Genomic DNA, 23,968 nt, shown 5'->3' with positions numbered 1-23,968 from the left:
GTGTATAGAACTCCTCCATCAGACATAAATTTCTAACTGGATTAGCTCCAAAATAAAATCATAAAATTGCTCTGGGCCTTGTATTGCACTTTCATTTCATATGCTGCTCAATAGCACCGCCCTCTACCATTTTCTAAGTCATGATCCTGGAGACCCCTTTTCCTTCATGTCAGTTCATTTCATTTTGTACACACAAGACTGGGAGAATGATGCATAGTGTTATTTCAATGAGGACTGGGATTACACTGATACTTAGAGGACCTTACCACTTTACAGAATGTATTTTAATGCACTGTTTTACATGTTTCTAATTAAAAACAAGGGAAGGTGTTTTTTTCCCCTCCTTGATTTATAATTTAGAACCCTGAAACTCAATGAAGTTAACGTTTCGAAAATTCACATAGTTCGTGAGCAACAAAATGAGAATTGAATCCAGACGGAGCTCCAGAGCCCATTCTCTTATAATTCTACACCGATGAACTAGATTTGGAAGGATGCAAGTGTTTCTACAGATGGAAAGAAGGTGGAAAGATGTTCAAAATGGTGCTGTGGTCTCTCAAACCGAATACAAGTGAAACAGCAGAGGCTGGAAAGTAAGAGGCAGAAATAAAGATACATGTCCAGAGATCTTATGAAGAGAGAAGATGAGAAGTCAGTGAAAACTAGACTCGAGAAACCCCAGAATAATGAGGGGTGATGACTGCTGAGTGAGCCTTTAACTGGACTCATTTTACGTTCTTGTGTCTACCTTAAGTCGATCCTGCGTACGCATGCCTGAATAATGGTCCCAGAATTCCTCTTTTCCTAATACCAGTCCCCTGGCTACACCTACCCTGTTGTCAGTCTTCACTTGGCTTCTAAAGTCCTGAATTTATAACGGGCTCCCCCTCCCTGCTTCCCTTCACTCTGTCTCCATTCAGATCCAGCGAGATACTTTACTGTGCCATCCCGCACTCTTCCAGGTTGGCATGATCGCTTATGCCCCGTCCAACCCTCTTTTATTTCCTCCCCTTTTGTCTCCCTCCCTTTTATGACAAGATTAAATGCCACCTGACCAAGGTTAATGTTTATAAAGTCTGGGGTCTTCTGATATTCCTTCTTTGGCAATTGTATGATACACAGTCACTTCTAATTTAATATCTACTTACTCCCTTGCTTCATATTAAATTACTTCTGCCTTTCCGGAAGACTATATGTTTTTCAAAGTCCAATATCACATCTAATATTTCTTTCCAACAATATGTGTGACACAATGAAGGAGGCAAGACGGTAGTCAAAAAAACATTTGATTAAGGGGACATGTACCACTTAAAAAGCTGCATATTGGGGCGCCTGGGTGGCGCAGTCAGTTAAGCGTCCGACTTCAGCCAGGTCACGATCTCGCGGTCCGTGAGTTCGAGCCCCGCGTCGGGCTCTGGGCTGATGGCTCACAGCCTGGAGCCTGTTTCCGATTCTGTGTCTCCCTCTCTCTCTGCCCCTCCCCCGTTCATGCTCTCTCTCTGTCCCAAAAATAAATAAAAATAAAAAAAAAAAAAGCTGCATATTAACAAGGGCAGAATAACTAGGTAGCAAACACACCCGAGGCTGAAGGATATAGAATACAGCAGTGATAAGGGGCATGATGTCTCTTGAGACAATTTGGGTGATTCAGATTCACAGGTTTTGAGTACGCCTGAGGTAGACAAAGAACTTGGATTTATTCTTTCCATATGAATTCCAGCACCTAGGTAAATTGATCCAATCTGACCTCACTAATCAAGTAAGTCTGGGTAATAGAGCCCTTTTCTTTAGTTTCTTATCTTGGCCCTATAAGAGTTGGTCAAACTGTCCTTCCAGCCCATGAGGAGAGAAAAGAGAAAATGTCTTTTGAGGTACATTATAGATACACTCATGCAGGCAGGGCTCCCATGTAATCATAGCATCTGTCACACTGCACCGAGATTTTCTGTGGTCATCACTGGACTGTGTGCTATTTATAACCAAAGAGGCCGTGTCCCCAGAGTGGAATATTACTTGGCACACTAGACACACAAAAACTGCCTTTGAAACTGAGAACAAGTGAGAGGATTTTAGTGGGTCTAGTGGGTAAAGAACAAGGTTAGGGGTAGAAACGAGAATGAATGGTTGTTGCTCAGATCAGAATTTTATTTTATTTTTAATTTTTTTTCAACGTTTATTTATTTTTGGGACAGAGAGAGACAGAGCATGAACAGGGGAGGGGCAGAGAGAGAGGGAGACACAGAATCGGAAACAGGCTCCAGGCTCCGAGCCATCAGCCCAGAGCCCGACGCGGGGCTCGAACTCACGGACCGCGAGATCGTGACCTGGCTGAAGTCGGACGCCTAACCGACTGCGCCACCCAGGCGCCCCAAGATCAGAATTTTAAATGGGGAGCTGTGACATCCCTGTCCGTGGGCAGGCAGTCCGCATCATCAGTCATTCAGGTGAAGCAATCCTCATGCAGAATAGGAACTCAGGAGGATAATGGAGGGCAACTTGTACGAGTGTCTATTCTCACTCGGAGACTCTCATTATGGGGCTCTTCCCCTCGAGACCCTGAAGGCAATGTGTTTTAATGAGCAGTCATCTTTATAACCCTTCACCAGTTACCTACTCATATGGACTAGTCCATAAGGAAATTGTTTTTCATCTTTTTACAGTCCCCATAGTTCCTCACACAGAGTCTGCCGTGATTCCTTAAGTGGATGCTCAAAATATTGAATTAACATCTACTATCTATAACCATCAATTAAAAATGCCTCCATTCGTGGGGCGCCTGGGTGGCTCAGTTGGCTGAGCATCTGACTTCGGCTCAGGTCAGGATCTCGGAGTTTGTGAGTTTGAACCCCGTGTCGGGGTCTGAGCTGACAGTTCAGAGCCTGGAGCCTGTTTCAGATTCTGTGTCTCCCTCTCTCTGCCCCTTCCCACTCATGCTGTCTCTAAAATGATTAAACGTTAAAATTTTTTTTTAAAAAAGTGCCTCCATTCTCTTAACATAACACTGTATATTAACTATACTAGAATTAAAAAAATAAGAGTACACTTATCTTGCTGAGATCTGGGTAATACACGGAATTGTTGAATCACTATATTGCACACCTGAAACTAACATATCATTCTGTTAACTACACTGACATTAACATTAAAAACAAACCCCCTCCATTCTTATATCCATACATTCAGAGGGTATCAGTTTGGAGCTTTCATGTGCCAGGCATTGTGCTATGGATCTGTTCATAAATACACTGGCATCTGAGAACACAGGAGCTCACATTCCAGGGGGACAGTGATCATATAACATGGCAAGGTAAACTCAGGATGCCATGGGACCACAGCAAACTGGAGCCCAAACCGGCCTAGGGTGCTCAGAGAGACTGACCAGAGAAAGTGACCAGGTATCCAAGAGACATCAGCTCACACATGCAGCTACTGGCCTCTCTACGGAATTGAACATAATACATGCAATCGAATTTGGTAAGTTACATATTTTGATTGCCAGTGAAACATACTTATAGTGGCCCCAATAATCAAAAGGTGTGTAAGCAGAGAGATCAAACACAGCAAATGCTGAGTGGACGTGGTATTTTTTTATTAAATTTTTTAAACATTTTTTCATTTTTGAGGGACAGAGAGACAGAGCATGAGCAGGGGAGGGGCAGAGCGAGAGAAAGACAAAGAATCCGAAGCAGGCTCCAAGCTCCGACCTGTCAGCACAGAGCCTGACGTGGGGCTCCAACCCACAAACCGTGAAATCATGACCTGAATGGAATTTGGATGCTCAACTGACTGAGCCACCCAGGCGCCGCCCTCCCCCCCTTTTTTTTGATGTGATATTCTGACAAGTCTTGCTACTAGCTAAAATGTCTAAAGATCTCCCTGGATTATCTGCTCATTTGGACAGAGGAAGACAAACTCAATACGTGGTGGAAACATCACTGCATTTTCTTGATTTAAATATTGTTAACCAGAGAAGTGCAAATGTATACTTTTTGCAAATATGTAAAAAAAACTCAGAGAAATAAATTAAAAATAATAGTTCTATATAATAACATGAAAGAAAAAAGGTCGCTAACAACATTTTGGCATTGTCTTTTTCAACGTCTTCTACGTGTCGTGATTCTCATGAAATTGTAATCAAAAGACAGACTGGTTTTTTTTCCACTCACAATTCTATTAAAAGTCTCTAAATCCTGTTGTTTGATAGTTATATACTATTCTGCCTAATAGCACATTGGATGCAGTCCAATGGTTTAACAGTACTAGAATATTCCTAACACTAAATGAAAAATTTCCCTTTGAGGGGCGCCTGGGTGGCGCAGTCGGTTAAGCATCCGACTTCAGCCAGGTCACGATCTCGCGGTCCGTGAGTTCGAGCCCCGCGTCAGGCTCTGGGCTGATGGCTCGGAGCCTGGAGCCTGTTTCCGATTCTGTGTCTCCCTCTCTCTCTGCCCCTCCCCCGTTCATGCTCTGTCTCTCTCTGTCCCAAAAATAAAAATAAACGTTGAAAAAAAAATATTTAAAAAAAAGAAAAATTTCCCTTTGAAATAAAACAAAGCATAAATTGTAAGGGTGGTGAAGACATTGCTCTTTTGAAAATCAAAAAAAAAATTCAGCAAGAGTTGTATGTGAATAAAATATCCACACTTGGGTTTTTAATCTGTGATTTTATCACTTCTGTAAAATGAGGCTTATTTGCAGTCACTTAGGTTTTTGTAACATATAATCATTACCAAATTTTGTGACAACAATAAGAATCAAATGCCAAGGGCATGTGTTTATTAAATATGCATACAAGACATTCTAATGTATATGCTATCTGTATATATAACACAATAGAAAATTATTTACAGTTATCCTCAAATACAGTGTGAGTGTGTGTATACAAATACAGACATATATGTACACACACTGTATTTTTATTTTTTCTATATTTCATTTTCAAAAAAATATTATAAATAGTAATGGACAAAAATATGTACCTGAAAGTTTGTTATTCACTATTTTGAAGGCAATGAAAAAATCATTATCTTACAAATTATACATGCTATTTTTGCACTGTATTTTTTTTCCTTTGGTAAGCTCTGTATGTGTATCTGTGTACACATACATATTCATTTATATGTATATCCACATATATGGCATCACTTGTACTAATTATTATTGTAGTCTTACAATTGTTCAACTCGCTTAAAAAATTTCTTTTAACGTTTATTTATTTTTGACACAGAGAGAGACAGAGCATGAGTGGGGGAGGGGCAGAGAGAGAGGGAGACACAGAATCCGAAGCAAACTCCAGGCTCCTCGCGGTCAGCACATAGTCTGACACAGGGCTCGAACCCACGAACAGTGAGATCATGACGCGAGCTGAAGTCGGATGCTTAACCAACTGAGCCACCCAGGCGCCCCTCAAGTCACTTTTTAAGAACCAGTTCTTACTACTCTGTATTATGTGACTGAGTGGCAAGTGATAATTTTGGGACACATGGTTATTTGGGCAACTAAATTAAATAATAAACTTCTACCAAGAACAGTAACACAAGAAGAGCAATAACAAAGGGGGGGTAGTCTGAAGTTTAATTCGTAATGGAAAATGTACTTTTCCATCAGCAACTATACTAATCTTTAAGGAGACTGAATTGCCTTTATACATATTATAAATGATGCTTATTTGTTCGTTTTTTTTTCTTCCCAGAAATACCAGCTCTTTTCCAACCTGCCTATTAGCATAAAAGACCTGGTTTGCAGTCTTAAACTACGCGGTTGAGATGATAAGCTGAGTATTTTTTGCTGGAAGTAACAGTTCTCGATGGAAAACGGCGAGAATTACATACAATAATGGGTTCTACAAACAGCAGCTCAAGTAGCAATACAGCATTTCCTGTCTAGGAAATGGTGTCTTAGTGTGTGTGGTATGGGAAAGGAACTGTGTTTTGCTATATACATGATCAACAGTGGTGCTAGAATTCTTTCTAAAACCTATAGTTATGTTATAAACTACTTAAAAGGGTTTTTGCTGTCTTCTGGCCCAGAATAAAAACCAAAATCCTTCTAGTTTACCAGGCAACATGCAAGGCTCCTCCCTGCCTCTCCAGTGCTGTCTGCACCCCTCCTCAATCTTCTACTCTATGGACCCCAAACCCCCATCCCTGCCTCCACTTTCCTGCCTCATTACTACTCCCCAAAGTTGCCCCTACACCTTTACCCTTCATCCTGTGATGCTCTTTTGTCTGCCTGGAATACTTCTGTCTCTCTAGTAGAGCGTGGCCAAATCTGACACATCATTCAAGACCCAAGCGGACGATCACATAATTTCTGAATCTTGCCACAATGCTCTCTGTTCTTGGAAGGATGAGAGGAAAAGAGGAAGGGTATAGGGAAGGGGTTGGGGCAGAAACAGTGATTTCCCATATCCTTCCACGAGCAGAATTTCTACATATCTGCACAGAGTGTAGAGGTACGCTCCCCCAGGACAAAGTCTGTACCTATCTTAACCTGGCTATCAGCCAGGTCCGGTAGATCTATGCTCCTCTACGCAACCGATGCTTTTAAAACATCATCCAGCTACCTCTATTAGCTCCATAAATATAAATAAGTCATTATTACACTTGGAGGACATCTTTGTTTTACATCTGACTAGAATGCTTTTATTTTATTTTTTTCCTACTATGACTCTGGCGTTTCTGTAAGAAAACAAAAAAAAACATAAAGAAAGGAAAAAAGTAGCGTCTCTATATAAAGAGAGAAGAATTCTTGAACTCAGAACCTTGGCTCAGGTCAGACAGAGGACTCTCATAATTGACATTCCTCCTTAGACAGTCTTCCTGGACTTCAATTAATTTAACCATTTCTCAACTAAATATTACTATGTAAGGCTTTCAGGAGCATTTCAGGACTAGAGATTTTCCCATATTCATGAATTCAAATGATTCACAATTTTTAGAGTTTTTGGAAAAATTGTGACAAATTGGTTTTCAAATTATATGAATTTAAAATGCCCCAGTCACCTTGAGGGGTGCCTGGGTGGCTCAGACAGTTAAGCATCCAAATCTTGATTTCAGCTCAGGTCACAGTCTCAAGGTTCGTGGGACAGAGACCCACATGGGGGTGGGATAGAGACAGCACAGAGCCTGCTAGGAATTCTCTCTCCCTCTCTCTCCCCCTCCCTTACTTGCAGGCATGTCTCTCTCTGTCTCAAAAATAAATAAATTAACATTAAAAAAATACAATTAAATGCCCCAGACACTTTGAATGATTTAAAACTCTCTTCATCTTTACCAACAAAATGAGGTAATTTATTATGTAAAACTGTATAACTCACTTTAATTTGGTTTTCTCTGATTAAATATATTTTATTTTTATTTACTAGAATTATTTATTCCAATGTGAATCATCTATTATATATCTTTTGTCAATTCTTTTCAATCTGAATGATGTATCTTGTCTTTATGTGTACACGCTGTATTCTCCCTTATCCAATAGATGCATGAAGTCTTTTCTTAACATTTGTGTGTTTGTTGTAACGTGCATTTGTTTTAATGTTTAAAAAGCACAAGTGAAGTAAAATGACAATCTGTGTGAACAATATGGATAGATTTGTCTAAATGAATTATTTTAAGAGAATTCACATTTCTTTGACTACACGCACTTAACGGTATTGGTTCATGACCCAGTGCCATCCTATATCGATTATGTATCACAGCCTGCTCTTAATTTTAATCATCAATACGGATAATTATAAAGAGCCACACAGAATTTAAAATAGTTTATAGCTAACTAATTTAGTTAATTAATTCAGTTAATTAACTAATTCAGTTTATCTTAATTCAAGATTCAAGATGGTCTTGATGTTCCCTAACTTCTTTGGAAATTTAGGAATATACCTCTAAAATCTATCATTTAGAATTTTTAAAAATGCATTTATAGACAGAGGTTGATAGAAATGCATGTGGAAAAAAAAAGCAGAACGTTAGATTCTAATTGATCATGAGCTTAACATGAAGAGTGTTGCAACTAACAAATTTGGGGCTACACTTCATATGTACAATGTCTAAATAGCCGGAATTAATAATCTCTTATGGACAACTCTTGAGATCATGACCATGAATGCCAAAAATGTGTGGAGTTTAGGGGCACCTGGGTGGCTCAGTTGGTTAAGCACCCAACTTTGGCTCAGGTCATGATCTTGTGGTTTGTGAGTTCAAGCCTTGCGTCCTGTGCTAACAGCTCAGAACCTGGAGCCTGCTTCAGATTCTGTGTCTCCCTCTCTCTCTACCCCTTGCCTGGTTCACAGTTTGTCTCTCTCGCTCTCGCTCTCTCTCAAAAATAAATAAACATTAAAAGAAAATTTAAAAAACATGTGGAGTTTAGTTACGGACAGATCATAATAGAGTATGGGGTTAATTCAGGTCAATATATTTTAATGAAATTATGATAAATCTAGAGGATATTCAAAATGCCAGAACTCAGATGTTAAAGGCCTTAGAAACCAAGTTACATAAGGAAATGATATTTAGCTTGGGAAAGTACAAAGGGGACATGTGATATGTTTTTTAAAAATGTGAAGGGTTTGAGTCATATAGAAAAGCTAGACTTGTGTTATTCAATTCTGCTAAGAATTAGTTGTTATAAATATGCAAACAAGAAATCAGCTCTTTCTCCTTTCCTTCCTCTCACAATTAGTCAGCAAACAATTATTGAGTATGGAACAGCAATGTTCCAGGCATGGTGCCAGGCCCTCAGAGCAGAGTACTAATGGCCATCATCCTTGTACTCAAGGAACCAGCAGTCTGCTGAAGTCGACAGGTCACCTACCTACCTACCTCCCTACCTACCTACCTACTGATCTACTATAAATCATTTTCCAAGACATACCAAAATACAGAAGGTACTAAGCAGAAAATGTAACCATTCAAGCAAAAGCTGACCAACACCTGTGTCGAATGGGATATAATCTAGACTTTTAATGGACAGCAACCGTGTCTTTATGCTTCTCTACTAAAATGATGCACATAGTCTTACAAGGTATGTTTCTCTGAAACAGGCTTATACCATATTTAATACACACCTGTGATATATTATTTATATCATATATATGATTTTAGAAAAATCAAGGATATAAAAACAAAGCAAAATGTTTAAAATGGGGAGCAATGTTACTGAGCAGTGAAAGTGAAACTGAACTCCCTGTTTATCAGAGGAAAAAGACAAACATTTTGACTTATAAGCTTTCCTCTAGGAAAGGAAGAAGCACACATATTTTTCAGAAGAAAAACAATATCTTGATTCCAAATCTTTGGATCAGAGAAGGGGTGAAGAGCCTTTCAGAATTGCCTGGGAAAGACTGAGTATGCAGTTGAAAATTAAGTAATTTCACCAAGGGTGGGCTAGTTTCAAAAAGGGAGGGATGAATGGTTATAGAAACCAGCCGATTGTGAAATTTACTACTGAAGGTGCAAGAGAGGTCATCAAGAACACGCAGAAACAGCATCATACAGTTGACTCCAGCCTACTGTTTTTACAAGTTTTCTAGTTTCATGAACTTTAAGAAGTGCAAACAAGCAGTCAGTGTCTGAACAGATGGGATTCTCCTGAGTGTGCTTATTAGTTCACCTGGCTTCCCAAACGGGCTTTCTTGTACTCGGAAAGTGGATTGTATCAGCATTTTCTAGTTATTTTGTCCGCAGACACCACATGGTATAAGCATCTAGAAGTTCTCTTCTACCAGATGCACATTTATCAAAGTGCTATCTGGCCAGCACGATGTCTGTTAATTTGCATTAAATGTCCCACTTTCCTCCTTATAGGACTTACTTAGCCTCCTTACTTAGCCCACCCCATACTTGAATCTAATGGAGACAAATAACAACAAAAACATGCCTCAGATAAAGAAAATATATAACATTTATTTTGGATACCTCATTGCTTTCATATCCTCAGCTTGATTTTCTCTAAGAGAACATACAAAATAGTCCTAGCTATCCTAAGGATGCCCCAAAGATGAGTGAAGGGAAAATTCATCACATAATGCTCATTCATTTATTCAAAGACATTTATTGACTCTCACTTTGTGCCAGGCATTGTGCAAGGTTAGGAGGATATATCTTTTTTTTTAATTTTTTTTTCAACGTTTTTATTTTATTTTTGGGACAGAGAGAGACAGAGCATGAACGGGGGAGGGGCAGAGAGAGAGGGAGACACAGAATCGGAAACAGGCTCCAGGCTCTGGGCCATCAGCTCAGAGCCTGACGCGGGGCTCGAACTCCCGGACCGCGAGATCGTGACCTGGCTGAAGTCGGACGCTTAACCGACTGCGCCACCCAGGCACCCCGGAGGATATATCTTTTAACAAGGCAGATGAAGCACTTGGCTTTGGTAGTTTATATTCAAGTGATGGAGATAGAAGATAAAGAAGTAAATGAATGGAAACAGTAACTAACAGTAATTGTGATAAAAGTAGAGGGTTGGTAATACAACAGAGGGTAACTAGAATTTGGGAAGGAAAGAGTTTACTCTAGAGGGGTGGGTCAGGAAGACTTCTCTGAAGTGCTAATTTTGACTTGAGTCCTGAAGGTTCAGAAAAAAGCTAGTCAAGCAAATAATTGGATTGGGAGGATTCCAAAAAAAGGGGGACATCAAGTACAAGACATTGAGAAAAGAAAAGGTTAAAGCATGTCAGGGAACCAAAAAGAAGACCAAGCGGACTCTAGCACGATGCACAAGTCAAAGAAGTGGACGAAACTCACATCATGCAGGGCCATGCCAGAGCTGCAATTCTATCCTAAGACAATACAAAGCCTCTGGAAGGTTTGAGGTAAGAAAGAGGCGGTCTGTGAGTTAGAAAGTCAGAAGACCATCACTGGGCGCAGTATGTAAAGTGGATGGAGAGAGGTAAAAAGTAGAAGCAGGAGATCAATTATGAAATTATGAGAAAAAGCACCATTGAAGGGGACAGAACAGCGGGACAGAAATGGAGAAAGGTGATGGTATTCACAGTGCACTTTGGAGATGTACATTGGTCAGATGGTGAGTGACAAACAGGGAAGAAAGAGGAGCAGGAAAGGAGATGATAAACCTATCAAAACGAGTAGTGTGACCACCAGGGACCCACAGGGGAGAAAGGAGAACAACAACAAACAGGAGAACGTTGGGAGCGAGAAAATGCAGAACTCCCGTCCAAGCTCAAATTCAGTCGGGAAAGACCAGGAGGTGTGCACAAATGTGTCAGTGCAAAGCAGCCGTAGAAGAACAACTCATTCAATAAATAGCGCAGAAAAAAAAAGTCCCTAATGGACATAAGAAAATTCCAAAAGTGGGTGTTATGAGTATAACATTTAAAATCATAAAGGTATGAGTAAAATGTAGGCTAATATTTTTATAGGTTTAAGGTTAGGAATACCCTTATGAGTATAACCAAAAACACCAAACCGAACCAAACCAAAACAAAAATGAAAAAAGAGAAGCCATAAAGAAAATAACTCACAGATCTGACTACATAAAAATTTAATGTGTCTGTATGATAAAAGACATCATATATAAAGCTAGAAGCCAAAGGCACAGGAGAAAAATAATCTGTAACACAGACAACAAAGGGTTAATTTCTATAGTACATAAAACACTCCCATGAAGAAGAAGATGTTGGCAAAGGAGAAGAACACAAGAGAAGGCCACAGGTCTTATAAATGTATGAAAATATTCTCAGCCTCGCTATTAATAATAAATATGCAAATTAAAGGAGCAATTAGATGTCATTTGCACCCATCAGGGCAAGTGAAGATTCAGGATACTTAACAGCTTAGTGTTGGCAGGTCATATAAAAACAATCATCCTCACATTTTTGGCGATTGTAAATTTAAGTAACGTTTTGTTTTTGAGGAGAAGAAAATGACAGTGTCTATTAAAAGTAAAAACTCACAATATTTGATACGGTAAATTTCATCACCAGGAATTAGCTCTACAATACTCACACAGGTACACAAATAGTTTTTCAGATATTTTGTTTGTACTCTCAAAAATGTGGAAACAACCTAAATGTTGACCCACCATAGTAAAGGCAGAAAGACATACTCTGCAGCAGTAAAAGAAAATGGGACCACTCTTATGTACAGACGGAAAACTTGTTATGGTATGTGAAATAAACCCTCAAAAAAATGTAAGCAGAGAATGTCATCGGTTTTATTAAATGCTTTTATTTCTAGACATATATTAGCATCGTATGCCTTTAGTTCTCTTTGTCTCCCTATCTAGGTCTGCACTGTGATTACCTCTAAGTGGTAGGATTACGGAATACTTGGACTTTTTAAGATTTCTGAATTATTTGAAATTTTTATAAGTACATGTTACTTAAAAGACAAAAATATGAAAAATAGAACACAGGGCATAATATATGTAAAGTTCCTGACGAAAAGCTGCTTAATTTAGAAGCATGTAAGCAACAAAAGTAAGCCAATGCTACCTATACCTGATTGTGTGATTTCTCCTACATCTGGAGAAGCACAGTCATCTACTCAAGGAAAGTACTAAATCTCACATTTTGTTACCATTCATTTCTAAGATAACTTTTTATTGATGATACTAGTAGTTTTATTAAGACAGAGACAAGTGATGATGCTCTCCAGACAGCAATTTTGACTTGGGTGATGTTCTTTAAGACTGTCAACACTATGTTTCTTTGGAATCTAATAACACGTCCAAGAAAACCTGAAAGAAAATGTCTGAGAGCTAAACAAATATGAAAGGGAAGAACTTGGGAAAATATGTTCTGAATGGGAGTAGTTACTCTGAAATCAAATGACACTCCTATAAAAGAATATAAAATACAGTAAACCTTGGTTTGTGAGCATATTTGTTCTGGAAGCATGCTTGTAATCCAAAGCACTTGTATATCAAAGCAAATTTCAAGAACCATTGGCTCATGTGACATTCGGCATCACGTACTACTCGTATTGCAAGACATGGCTCGTTCATCAAGTTAAAATTTATTAGAAATGTTTCCTCGTCTTGCAGAACACTCACGGAACAGGTTATTCTCAATCCAAGGTTTGACTGTAGGTTGGTCAACTGATGAAGTAACCAGACACTGTTTGCATAACATTTAAAAGAGTCATTTTGTCATTTTTATACCTGGCAGTACTTGTGACATGGACTTTATAAAGCGATGGGGGTGTCATCAATTAGAAGGAGAACTCTCATTTCTGTGCTGCATGGCAAATCCATCCAAGAATCGACGTCCACTGTAGAATGCAACACGCAATGGCTGGGGTGAATCAAAGTTGTTAAAGCAAAGAGGTAGCTTTAAGAAAAACAGGTTTCTATTTAAAGTAAGAGTTACCTAGCTGCTGTCACACCAAGTGATGGGTATCTCGTGGATACTGTGCTTCCCAAGCTGTCATAGTATGAATGGCCAGTAAAACTGGACTTCCCTATCTGATACCCTGAAAACATTATGGTGAGGCACATTTTCTTCACTACAAATTTTCAGTTTCTCCACAAATAAAATGATGGAAATAATAAGGCCTGCTTCTTGCAGCTGTGTAAGAACTGAGGCAACTAACACAAGACCTTGGTCAGGTAGTCAGCCCCCAGTTGGAGTAGCTACTGTTACCAGAGGAGGAATGAGTTTCAAAGAACAGGAAGTCTTCAGCAATGCAAATCTCGAAGACTCTTAAGAGACAATGAAGACCAAGGAATAACAATTGGATTTGCTAATTTGTAAGTCACTGATGACCTTCAAGAACACAGTGTTCCAGGAGTGGTGATAGTAAGGGAAAAGATAAATCATGATAAAAATAGAAAGAGCTGATGTGGAATGCGTAGAACCTCTGATAGTAAGAGAAGGAATAAAAATAATGGGATGGCAGTTTGAGAAGCTGAGGACCAAGCCAAGCATTTTTCCAGCCAGGGAGACACTGATTATTTTCTACGTCAAGAAAGAAGGTAATGGAGATGGATTTGATGGAAAGATTCCTGGTTAGTTTCAAGGATAAAATCCAACTGGCTTCTAAACTGATGAAGGTAGGGAATGAAGTACTGTTTGTCTGTTTCTAATTTATGCATAGCTCTTTTAGACCTGTGGTCTTGGACCCTTTTTTTTTGTGGTGGGGATTCACTGAGAAGTCATCCAAAAAGTTTAGACTGTCTCTGTGTAAACACACAACACACCCACACACACACACACACACACACACACACAGTGCTTAAAAACATAAAATTTTGCATATACTTAGGAGAATTTATCAACCTCTTTCATCCATCCATGAACTAATCCTCTCTCTGAATGGTCCATAGATTCCAGATAAAATTATCCTCTGTTAGGACCTGGAAATAATTTTGAAAAATAGGTATTTAGACTTTTACATGTAAATTAAAATTAGCCATTCAGCAGGAGGTAAAAAAATATTCCTAGGAAATGTCTACAAAATATATTCATTCAAAATATAAATTACTTCCCAAAATCTCAACAGAAAATGTAACTCTTACAATGTGAAGTTAGGCTCGGAAATAAATGCTCCATATGACACAAAATGTTCACACAACTACATTTAATTGTGTTATGAATGAATGTTCTGTTTTCCAAACACTTTTCTAATATTCATAAAATTCACGTATGGAAGGTGTTATTTCCCTGGGTTTTCAGATTGAGAAACTGAGGCTCCGAAGTGTTAAGTGACTTACCCACCAGCATGATGCAAATTCAAGCCCATCTGGGTAAAAGTCAAGGAAGACTCTCTCCCTATCTCTGAGAAAAAGATAAGAATATTCTAGGCCACAATCTACGAAAGAGTACTATTAATAGAATCCACGTGGGGTTAATGAAGGCTTTTTTTTAATCTAGTCAAAATATAAAAGAACACTCTGAAGAGAAGAAAAGCCTGATGCTTAAGATCAGTTAACCCTGCAATTCATTCTTTAAATTCTGCAGCCTTTGATAAGGTTTTTCACTATTTACTTGAAACTGTCCTCACCTCTTGACTCCCGTGAAATTATTCTTGTCCCATTTTCCTCTGAACCTTCTGACCCATTGTCCTCCCTGCCCCTCCAGTAAAGGTATTTCCTAGGGTTTTTTCCTCAGTGTCTTGTCACTGCTCTTGCTCTCTCTGGGTGATCTCACCACCTCCCTGGCTTCAATCATCACCAAATGCCTGTCTTCAGTTCCCACTGAGCCCTGCAGCTCCAAAAACACAAGTCCCACCATCTACAGCACAGCTCCATTTTGGATGTCTCTTAAACCCTCAAAATCAGTACTTCTGTAACCTCACCTTCGCCATTCAGGTCTGCTCCTTCTCTTCCGTGTCCTGTCCCAGGGGATGGCACCAGAACCCAACTGTGTGCCCAGGCTAGAAATCTGAGCGCTCATCTTTCATTCTCACCATGCCTCCTTTCCACTCCCCGACAAAGACACCTAACCCAGCATGAGCTTCTGTCCACAGTTCTGTATTCTGGGATCTGTGTGCTTTTCTCAATACTCGGTGCTTCTACTTTCATTCAAGCATGTATCATCCTAAACTGTATTCCTTCAAGACTCAACCGACTTGGGCTTCTTCTTCCATGATATTCCCTTCCGATTCATTCACTTTCTTGTGACCAGCCTATTCTTTATAAAATATACATCTGGTGATGTCACTGTTGTGTTTAAATCATTTAACGGCCCCCTTTTTTATCCATCGACAAAATTAAAACATCAACAAGATCCTCTGTGGGTCAAGAAATCTTCTCCCCTAGCAGACCAGTCCTTTCCCTCACACTCAATACCACCGGCCAGACTAAACCATATTCAGTGGCTCAAAGACACCTGCCTCTCCCACACCTGAGGGCCTTGTCCTGTGCTGTTCCTTGGGGCCAGGCTTGGCTCCCTTCCTTCCTCTTTTTCAAATGACTCAATGAGACCTTTAAGACGTAGATCTGCAGGCTCCTCACCTGAGATGTCACGCTGAGTTTGGTGCTATTCTCGTGTTCATCTCTGTGTAGCGCTGTTTTTCCATCATGGCATTGAGTTCGACTGTACTGTAATGCCTGACTTTTCTGTCTTTCCCACAGGGCTCTCAGCTCCTTGAGGGCAGTACCCAACCCTACATGCTCCCGTACCCTCACTGCGAGCACAGGGTCTTAAATACAGTTGCCCTTGATAAATAGGCTTAATGAATAAATGGTTACATTCATTACCTAATCCAGTGAATGGATGGAAAAATTCATTACATAATATGACTTCAGCCTTTGCTAAATCACTCATTGTCATATGATTAATGAAGAAGTTGCCCAGAAATGTCTTGCCCTATTTTCTTCAAAACATTGCAAGTAAATTAGAAGAAAAGATAAATGGCAATTCTTTTTTCTTTCTTAACATAAGTCATCTCAATATAGATGTATTTTTCACACCCAATAGACTCCTCATAAAATAACTTAGGACAGTAGTTAGAAAACCAGAGTTCAAACCCTCACCTGTAGCCTATTAGCTACCTGGTGTTTGACAAGTCCCGGGACTCCTTTGAGCCAAAGCTGGCTTACCCACCAAATTAATGACTACCTTCTGAGAGTGTTTCTCTTTAAGACAAGCTTGAGGGCAAACGAAATCATGTATATGAAAGCAGTTTAAAAACTATGTGTCATCATAAAATGTAAGGTGTACTACATTTATTCTTCACGGTAAACTCCTCAGCAATAATAAAATTCTGTGAATAAGATACACACATATTTCCTAACGCTGCAAAGTCAAAATTTTCCTCTTTGGGAAATCAATAACATTTGGAATGATCTGGATGGGAAAAAAAAAAGTTTAAGGAATTTTTCTAATAGTTTTATGAAAGCTTAATCCCGTGAAAATTTTGAAGTACAGCAATGCAAATTATGGACCATCCTATCCCTCAAGAAAGGGACAAACTATGTGAATAGGACTTTCATCATTCTCAGGATAGAAAATTAAGAGGAAGAGAGAAAGATTATCAAAGAATCATTCCAGATCAACATAGAATTCGGTACCAATTCAAAATAGAGAAATCTCATGGAGGTCACAGTAGTCACATTGTTCATTTCTGTAAAAATAATCAAAAGTCAAACAGCATTTAATTCTTATATTCCTCTAATAACAACTCTGCAGGTCAAACTACCAGACTTTTATTTTTAGCATGTTTAAGATATTATACTGGCCCAATGTAAACTCTTAGAATGGAAAATGTACGGTACTTAAGCATTGTTGAATTAGAGCGAAGAGATAGTATTATTTAGTACCCTTAAATTCAGTGAGTTTTTATTAAGGACCATATGTAAGTGGAAAGGCCTGTAAGTGTCGACTGGTATAGTGTCACATTTCCAAAATATTTAGATTAACTAAACAAGTATATTTTACATAGAAACCTACTTTCACAAGTACCACTCATCCTGAATACTTAGAGTTGACAAATAAACAGGCCACAAAGAGAACGATTATTTAACTCTAAAAAGAACAACTTTTCCACCATTACTAGGGTATAATATTCATTCTACTTGGGATTGTTACAACTTTCCAATCCACCATTTTTTAAACCACCAAAAAGACTTTAGACAGAAAAGGAGAGTAAGATTAACACCTCATCAAAAGAAAAAAAAAAAAAGAAGTATTACCTGAATGGTCCTTCCTGTCCAAGTTAAACAAGTTGGATATATATCATAAGATTATTTTATTATTTCACCAAAGCAACAATATAGTACTTGATCTGTACTTGATCTGTTTTATTATGCATTTCCAACGTCCCATCTGAAAAGTGAGTCATTTCAGAAACGGACTATTTGTGGATTACGTGGCATAGGTACTGTCTTACTAAAGGAAGGGTTTCTAATGCAAGCGGATTAGGCTAATAATTGTAATGGCTCAGATATTTTTAGCTTTTAAAAATTTGGTGATAGACTACTTTACCATTTTGGTTATTACTTACGGTCAAATTTAACACACAGCATCCTCTAAGACAAAATATCTCTGTTAACTACTGAAAATATAAGAAAACAGCGTGCTTTCAGACGATCCCAAATGTTTTGCAAAGGACATATCCAATTTAAATAGCATGTCTGTTTGTAAGGATAGCTACTATCAGTCACCTGTATGGCATTTTATTAGAGAGCACCGCCATGTTGAATTTATTTATAAAATACCATTTTGCTATACCCCATACTTAGATAAATCACAACAAAGAAAGATATACTTTTAATTACATTTTGGAATTTGAATACTTGGGTCATTTATTATGCCTACTTTTTATCATTATTGAAATAGGTCATCATTTTATATTATCTGTATTTCCTATAATTTCAGGTTTATACTGAGCCAAGTGTGACTTTCCGACAATGTGAACAGTTTGAAAGGAAAACAATATGAATCTTACACAAATATTATTAAAGACAAAAGAAAACCTAAGCCGAAATTTCCCCCCTCCCCGCTCAGGAACTTGGTATTTGTACCCAAAGTGGTAAGTTTGAGTTAATCAGGTCTAGACTAACATCGTATGTAAACTGTGTATACAGAATGTTTAGATTGCCCAAAGTATTCTTAGAAGTCCTAGTTCTGAGGCAGAAGCAGCAGCATGAAATTGTATCTGTCCAGTAGATGACCAATATTCTTTATTCTTTAATCTGCGTTTTGTGCCTTTCGCGTATACTTATCCTGTGTGATGGCCCTTATTCACAGACAGGCTGGACGGTGCAGTTTTACAAGGATCCAGTACAGGAAAATCACAATGAAAATAAACCTAGCCGGTCATATATTATATCTTTATATTTAATCTAACATGAAAAATTTAAAAATCCAGTCTGTATCACTCTGAGGAATAAGTTCCATGTTAATTTTCCAGAATACTATTTTTATCCTTTTGTACCCAAAGGCAGAGAGCTTGATAGATGAGGCTGCCTCATACTTACTGCTTACGCTTCACCTTTAATTAGACCGGAAAACCACACATGTATGTATTCTCGGCGAGTCCACACAACAAACACCAATCCCCTGACCCACAGTCTGTGACAGTTGATTTTTTCCCCCCGAAATTCTGCTCAGATTTGCCTTAAGGACATTTGGCACACTCATCTGTCAAAAAAAAATAATCATAATACGTCCTTTTCTTCACTAGAAAATGTTTTTTCCTCATTTACAATTTATGTTGTTTGAAAAAACTATGTTAAACGTACACAAAATCAATTATTTGTGATTATTGAAAAATATTATCATTAACATTGTATCACACTCGGATTCAACATCAGCAGTCTTAAAGTTTACCTAGTTTTCTCAATCCTAACATGTTAAAAAATAGCATTATTTTCTCTATTTTAGATCTTCTAATTTTTCATTCTGTGTGCAGCATCTTGGCAATTCCTCATGTTTATAGGTACTTTACCAGTAATACTTTATATAATACTTTCATTACATTAAAAAAATAATGCTAATTAAAATTATCCTGAAGGAGATTAACAAATGATAGGAGGTAAGAAAGGATCAGCGCTTTATGGTTTCTACAGCTGGAAGTCACAATACAAACTTCAGAATACTTAAGAACTTAATTTGTAAAAGCAAAACACAGTAAAACTAATATATCTGACACTTTTTAGAAAGACTTTCAAAATTTAGTAATAAGAATTAATATTTAAATAGGAGTTTACTGTCGACAAAGCACTGTCAAATATATGTGGATCATGACTTATTTTTAAACTTAGTAATGTTTTGTTGATAGAATCTCAGGACAGACAAGCAAAAATAATTTAAAAAATAAAGAATATTCAGGTACTGAGCAGAATACTTTAGAACTATTTGAAATGTTGACATTCCTTTCAAAACTTCAAACACAAAACTAACAGCTGATAAAATCTGCAAATATAACTATCCACAAACATGGCTCTAATTCACGTATGTTTCTGCTTAAAAGTAACTTCCTCCTGCTATAATATTGACTGTATCACTAAATATGACAAACGATTTTTCCTAATTCAATAGTGCTCATAGCAACTACAGAATCCCTGAAAAATAACACAATTGTGGCAGTTTACAAATATGTCAAGTGCTTGCACCTCCTTATGAAACCAACTAAAATAAAGTAATAGTTGGATGCCAAAATTTTCAGAAAAGCAATCCTGGTAACTGTTAGATGAGTCAATGTCAAAATAATATGAAATAAAACAATTAAATTAATGAAGTAGATATCCTCCAAATATTTAAAAACCATTTGTTTTCAATATCACTTCCTTGTTCAGTATACTTTCTTGTACTGACAGGACTTTTAAAATCAAAATATACTCCACTTGATACAATAATAAAAATACAATTCAAATTAAACATTTTATTACTGCTATGCAAAACTACAAAGGAACTCTTCCCATCTATCTTACATAATCTGTAACCATCATCTGAAGCCCCAAAATTTTGAACAGGGTAAATGAGAATGTAAAAGCTGAGGAGATATTTGAAACATGTATTTCCTTCAAGAGGGAAAATGCTGTATAAATGCTCTGGTGGCTGATCGCATGTTAGAGAGTTTCAAATTAGTACACAATTGATTATCTTTTTTTGCATTAAGTTATACAGCACTTTGGTGGGGGAGCACTGTGCCAGCGTTTCACTACAGCATTAGGTGAGGTCACCCGTTGAGTTTCATCGTGCGGGATAATAGATCAGGCTGGGCTGGTTCGTGAATTCAGGTGGAGTGTAGACTAACATGATTTGGCATCGAGCTAAGGATTCATGGAGGTATATCCACAGGATATATGCATCACGCGATAGTAAGAGACATTTACAACCCAGAATATAAGAGTAGGGCAGCCTCAAGTGACATCACCAGATCATCTGCAGCGTCAACCAACCATCTAGAATATATTTCCTGCACATCACAGCTCCTCTCTTTCTCACTCTTAACAAAGCTGCCTTTGCCTTTGCCAGGGTAAGACAGCTTGTGTCTTCTTTAAAAGCAAGACATGGGCTTACTCAAGCGAAAAGCAAATAAGAAAAAACAGGGGAATAGAATAAAAAACTAGATTGGGTACAATTTTCCCTAACTTGACATTCAGGTAATAGGAATAACACCGGAATGGTGAAGGAGAAATCAACTTGAATTATCCAGACAAGAAATGGGGGAGGGGGGGGGGAGAAGAAGAGGAAGGAGAAGAAGAAAGAAAGAAAGACCGGCTGCATATCCCCAAGACTAAATCTTGTTTTTAACTCTGATTTGCTCTGGAAACAGCCAACTGTAGCAATCTTGCGTTTCTTTCAAAAACAATTTGTAAAATAATAATGATACAAGGGAGGGGGCACCGTGTGGCCTCACTGTGATTGTCTAATTTATCCACAACTTATGTTTTACTTACAAGCATTTGTCACGGCAAAACTGTTGGCTGTCTCAATGTTGTCCACATGAGGTACCAGATTAAAAGGAGCTTCGGACGCATTGGGGCTAGTGTTGTGAAGAAAGATTGCTAATCGAAAGGCCGTGTATTCCTGATCTGTGTTTCGGATGAAGAGACCACCTAATAAAAACAGCAGGAAAAGCACATTCAACGTTTCCTCTTGGAAATGCAGTCCCCACCGGGAGCCCTGTCAAATCCACTGACATTCAGCAACACACACACCATTAGGAAGACAGCTTCCAGTCTCGGGACTGCCCTTTGTCCCCAAGGTACACGCTTGGGATCTTGGTCTTTAGGACAGCTCAGCTCTTTCGTGCCCCAATCTGTCACAGCACAATGACCTCTGGGCCCACGGAGTGTGTTTTCCTTTCTGTCTCTTGCCCTCCCCATGATTCCCAGCACCTTGCTACATCAGCCAAGCTGGGGGCATCTCTCTCCAAGAGGCAAGCGGAGGCACCCAAGAGAGGATCTGCATTAAAACGCGGAAATAAAGGGACGCGGGGAGTCGGGAAGGAGAAATGAACTTTGTCTTCCTGCAGCTCGTGGACTCAGCCTCCTGAGCTCCGTCTAGTGCACAGACCCGGGGACGTGGTGCAGTGTTGAGGCTGGGCTCAGCTGGAAGAAATTCAATAGCTGCGTCCCATTAGAAGACAGGAGCGGAGAAGAGCACGAAGAGCCAGGCATGGGGAGGGTCCCTGGCGACAGGGTCGAGTCGAGTTGGAGGCGTAAGGGCCAAAGAGCCAAAAGGAAAACAAAACAGAGGGACAGAAGGCTTCGGGAAGGAAAGCGACCTAACTTTGGAATGGGTTAACCGGCAGCGAGCAGAGGCGGCGGGGTGCGGGTGCAAACGCTTTCTGCTCAAACAGGGTCTTCCCGGAACAGCCAGAAAGCTGCGGAGTCCAGCAGGGGCAGAAGGGTCTTTACAACATTAATAATAATAATAATAATAATAATAATAATAATAATAATAAGGATACTACCCTGCCAAACTCGACACCCCTTAGCGCTCCAGGGAAAGGGGTGAAAAGAAAGACCACACTGCATGTAATCAAACCCACGGAGGGCTTCCCCCCCGCAACTTATTCCGAGCCTACTTAAGCGACGCGAGCCCAAGGTGGCAGCGAGAGCGCGGGCGCGGAGGAACGGGTGTGCAGGGTGTGTATATCCCCAGTGAGCCTGCACCGGGGCGAGGGGAAGGGAGAGGCGGGCTCGCCCGAATCCCCGAACGGCTCCCCGGCAACTCGCCGAACTCACTTTCGGATGCCTGCCCCAGACACCCACATGCACGCCCCACCAAGGCACAGCTCACCTATCTGCACGCTGCTCGGAAAGGCTCCCATGGCGAGTCCCCAAAATCCAGAAAACAACAAGACAATCTGCCTGCAAATAATCCTCATCTTCTTTTCTCCTCTCCCCGGCGCGCGCTCTCTCTTTCTCTCGCACTCTTCCTAAAGGCTGTTCACACAGGCATTGACCACGATGGCGCTAAAATTAAAAACGACCAAAAAAAAAAAAAAAAGAAAAAAGAAAAAAAAAAGAAAAGAGGAAAAAGGAGAGAGGTGAGGGCGGTTGGCGGTCCCCCACTGCGCCCCTTCAGCAGCCCATCGCGAGCCGCCAGGTTTTTCCCGCAGTCTCCATAGCCCCGAGAGCGGTTTCCCGTCCGGCTGCTAAGGTTGCACATGCAGAAGATGGTGGTGGCGCGTCTGGCGGCTGCTCGCGGGGACGAGACATGCGCCCTGTCCTCGCCTCCCTCGCGCCCGGCCCGCCGCTCGCCTTCGCGCGCACACACCGGCACTGCGCCGCGGCCCGCGCCCCTCCCCGCGCGCCCCCTGCTCCCGGCGCGCCCCTCCCGGCGCCCCTCCCCGCGCGCCGCGCGCCCACTCCCCCCTCTCGTCTTCTCCCCGCTCGCCCAGGCACCTGCTCCGGGGAGGGGCACCCCCTACGCCCCTCTCTGCGCCGCTCGGCCGCGCTCGGCGGGAGTGGGGCGGGGTGGGGGTGGGGGGCCGCCGGCCCGGGTCCGCCAGCCCGGAGCAGGGGCTCCGGCACTTAGCAGCGCCCCCGGCCCCTGGCCCCCTGCAGCATGCCCGCAGGCTCGCGGGGAGGACGGCCGGCCTCCCTCCCCGACAGCCCTCGCCCTTCTCGCAGCCTCGCCCTCTGCCGCCAGCGGGCCGCGCGCGGGGGACTCCGGTCCTGGCTGCAGCCGAGATTTCTCACCAGCCAGCGGCCCGGGAATCTGGAGAGCCCAGCCAGGACTGCGGGAGGTGAAGGGGCGCGGGGAGGGGGAGGAGGACACAAGGCCCAGGGGGCTGGGACCGAGGAGGGAGGTACTGGAGGAGGCGAGGCTGCGGGAGAGCCCCGGGGCAAAGACAGGGGGGGAAGAAAAGTTCATTTAAATAGCAAAGTTTAGGGTGACGAACGGGATGGGCAGGAGCCTGAGAAATGCACACCCAGTGGGGCCTCCAGTCTGGCCTCTGGAAGGTCCAGGAGGAAGAGTGTGTGCGGGGCGGAGCAGGGACTGTGAGGGAAGCCCCCTTTCCTTCCTGCAGAGGCTCTGGAGGTCACTTTCCCTCCGTGCTGCCGCCCGCTTGGGGAGCAGGGCAGACACAGCCCAGGGCTGACGGGG

General features: G+C 40.7%; 1 protein-coding gene across 5 annotated transcripts in view; it reads right to left on the bottom strand.

Moving 5' to 3' along the window:
- Positions 1 to 23,075, bottom strand: part of GRIA4 (glutamate ionotropic receptor AMPA type subunit 4) — a 408,729-nt gene extending 385,654 nt beyond the window's left edge. For all 5 annotated transcript variants that reach the window (XM_030332393.1, XM_032594963.1, XM_030332394.1 and 2 more), the window contains exons 1-2: positions 22,655 to 23,075; positions 21,307 to 21,465 (exon numbers count right to left, since the gene is read on the bottom strand). In XM_030332393.1, coding sequence (XP_030188253.1) covers positions 21,307 to 21,465; positions 22,655 to 22,742 — 247 coding nt within the window. In that variant the 5' untranslated portion in view covers positions 22,743 to 23,075. The remainder of the gene's footprint in view (positions 1 to 21,306; positions 21,466 to 22,654) is intronic.
- Positions 23,076 to 23,968: the final 893 nt, after the last annotated feature.

The sequence above is a fragment of the Lynx canadensis genome, chromosome D1, assembly GCF_007474595.2.
Source record: "Lynx canadensis isolate LIC74 chromosome D1, mLynCan4.pri.v2, whole genome shotgun sequence".
Lineage (NCBI taxonomy): Eukaryota > Metazoa > Chordata > Mammalia > Carnivora > Felidae > Lynx > Lynx canadensis.
This window is presented reverse-complemented; position numbering and strand designations above follow the sequence as displayed.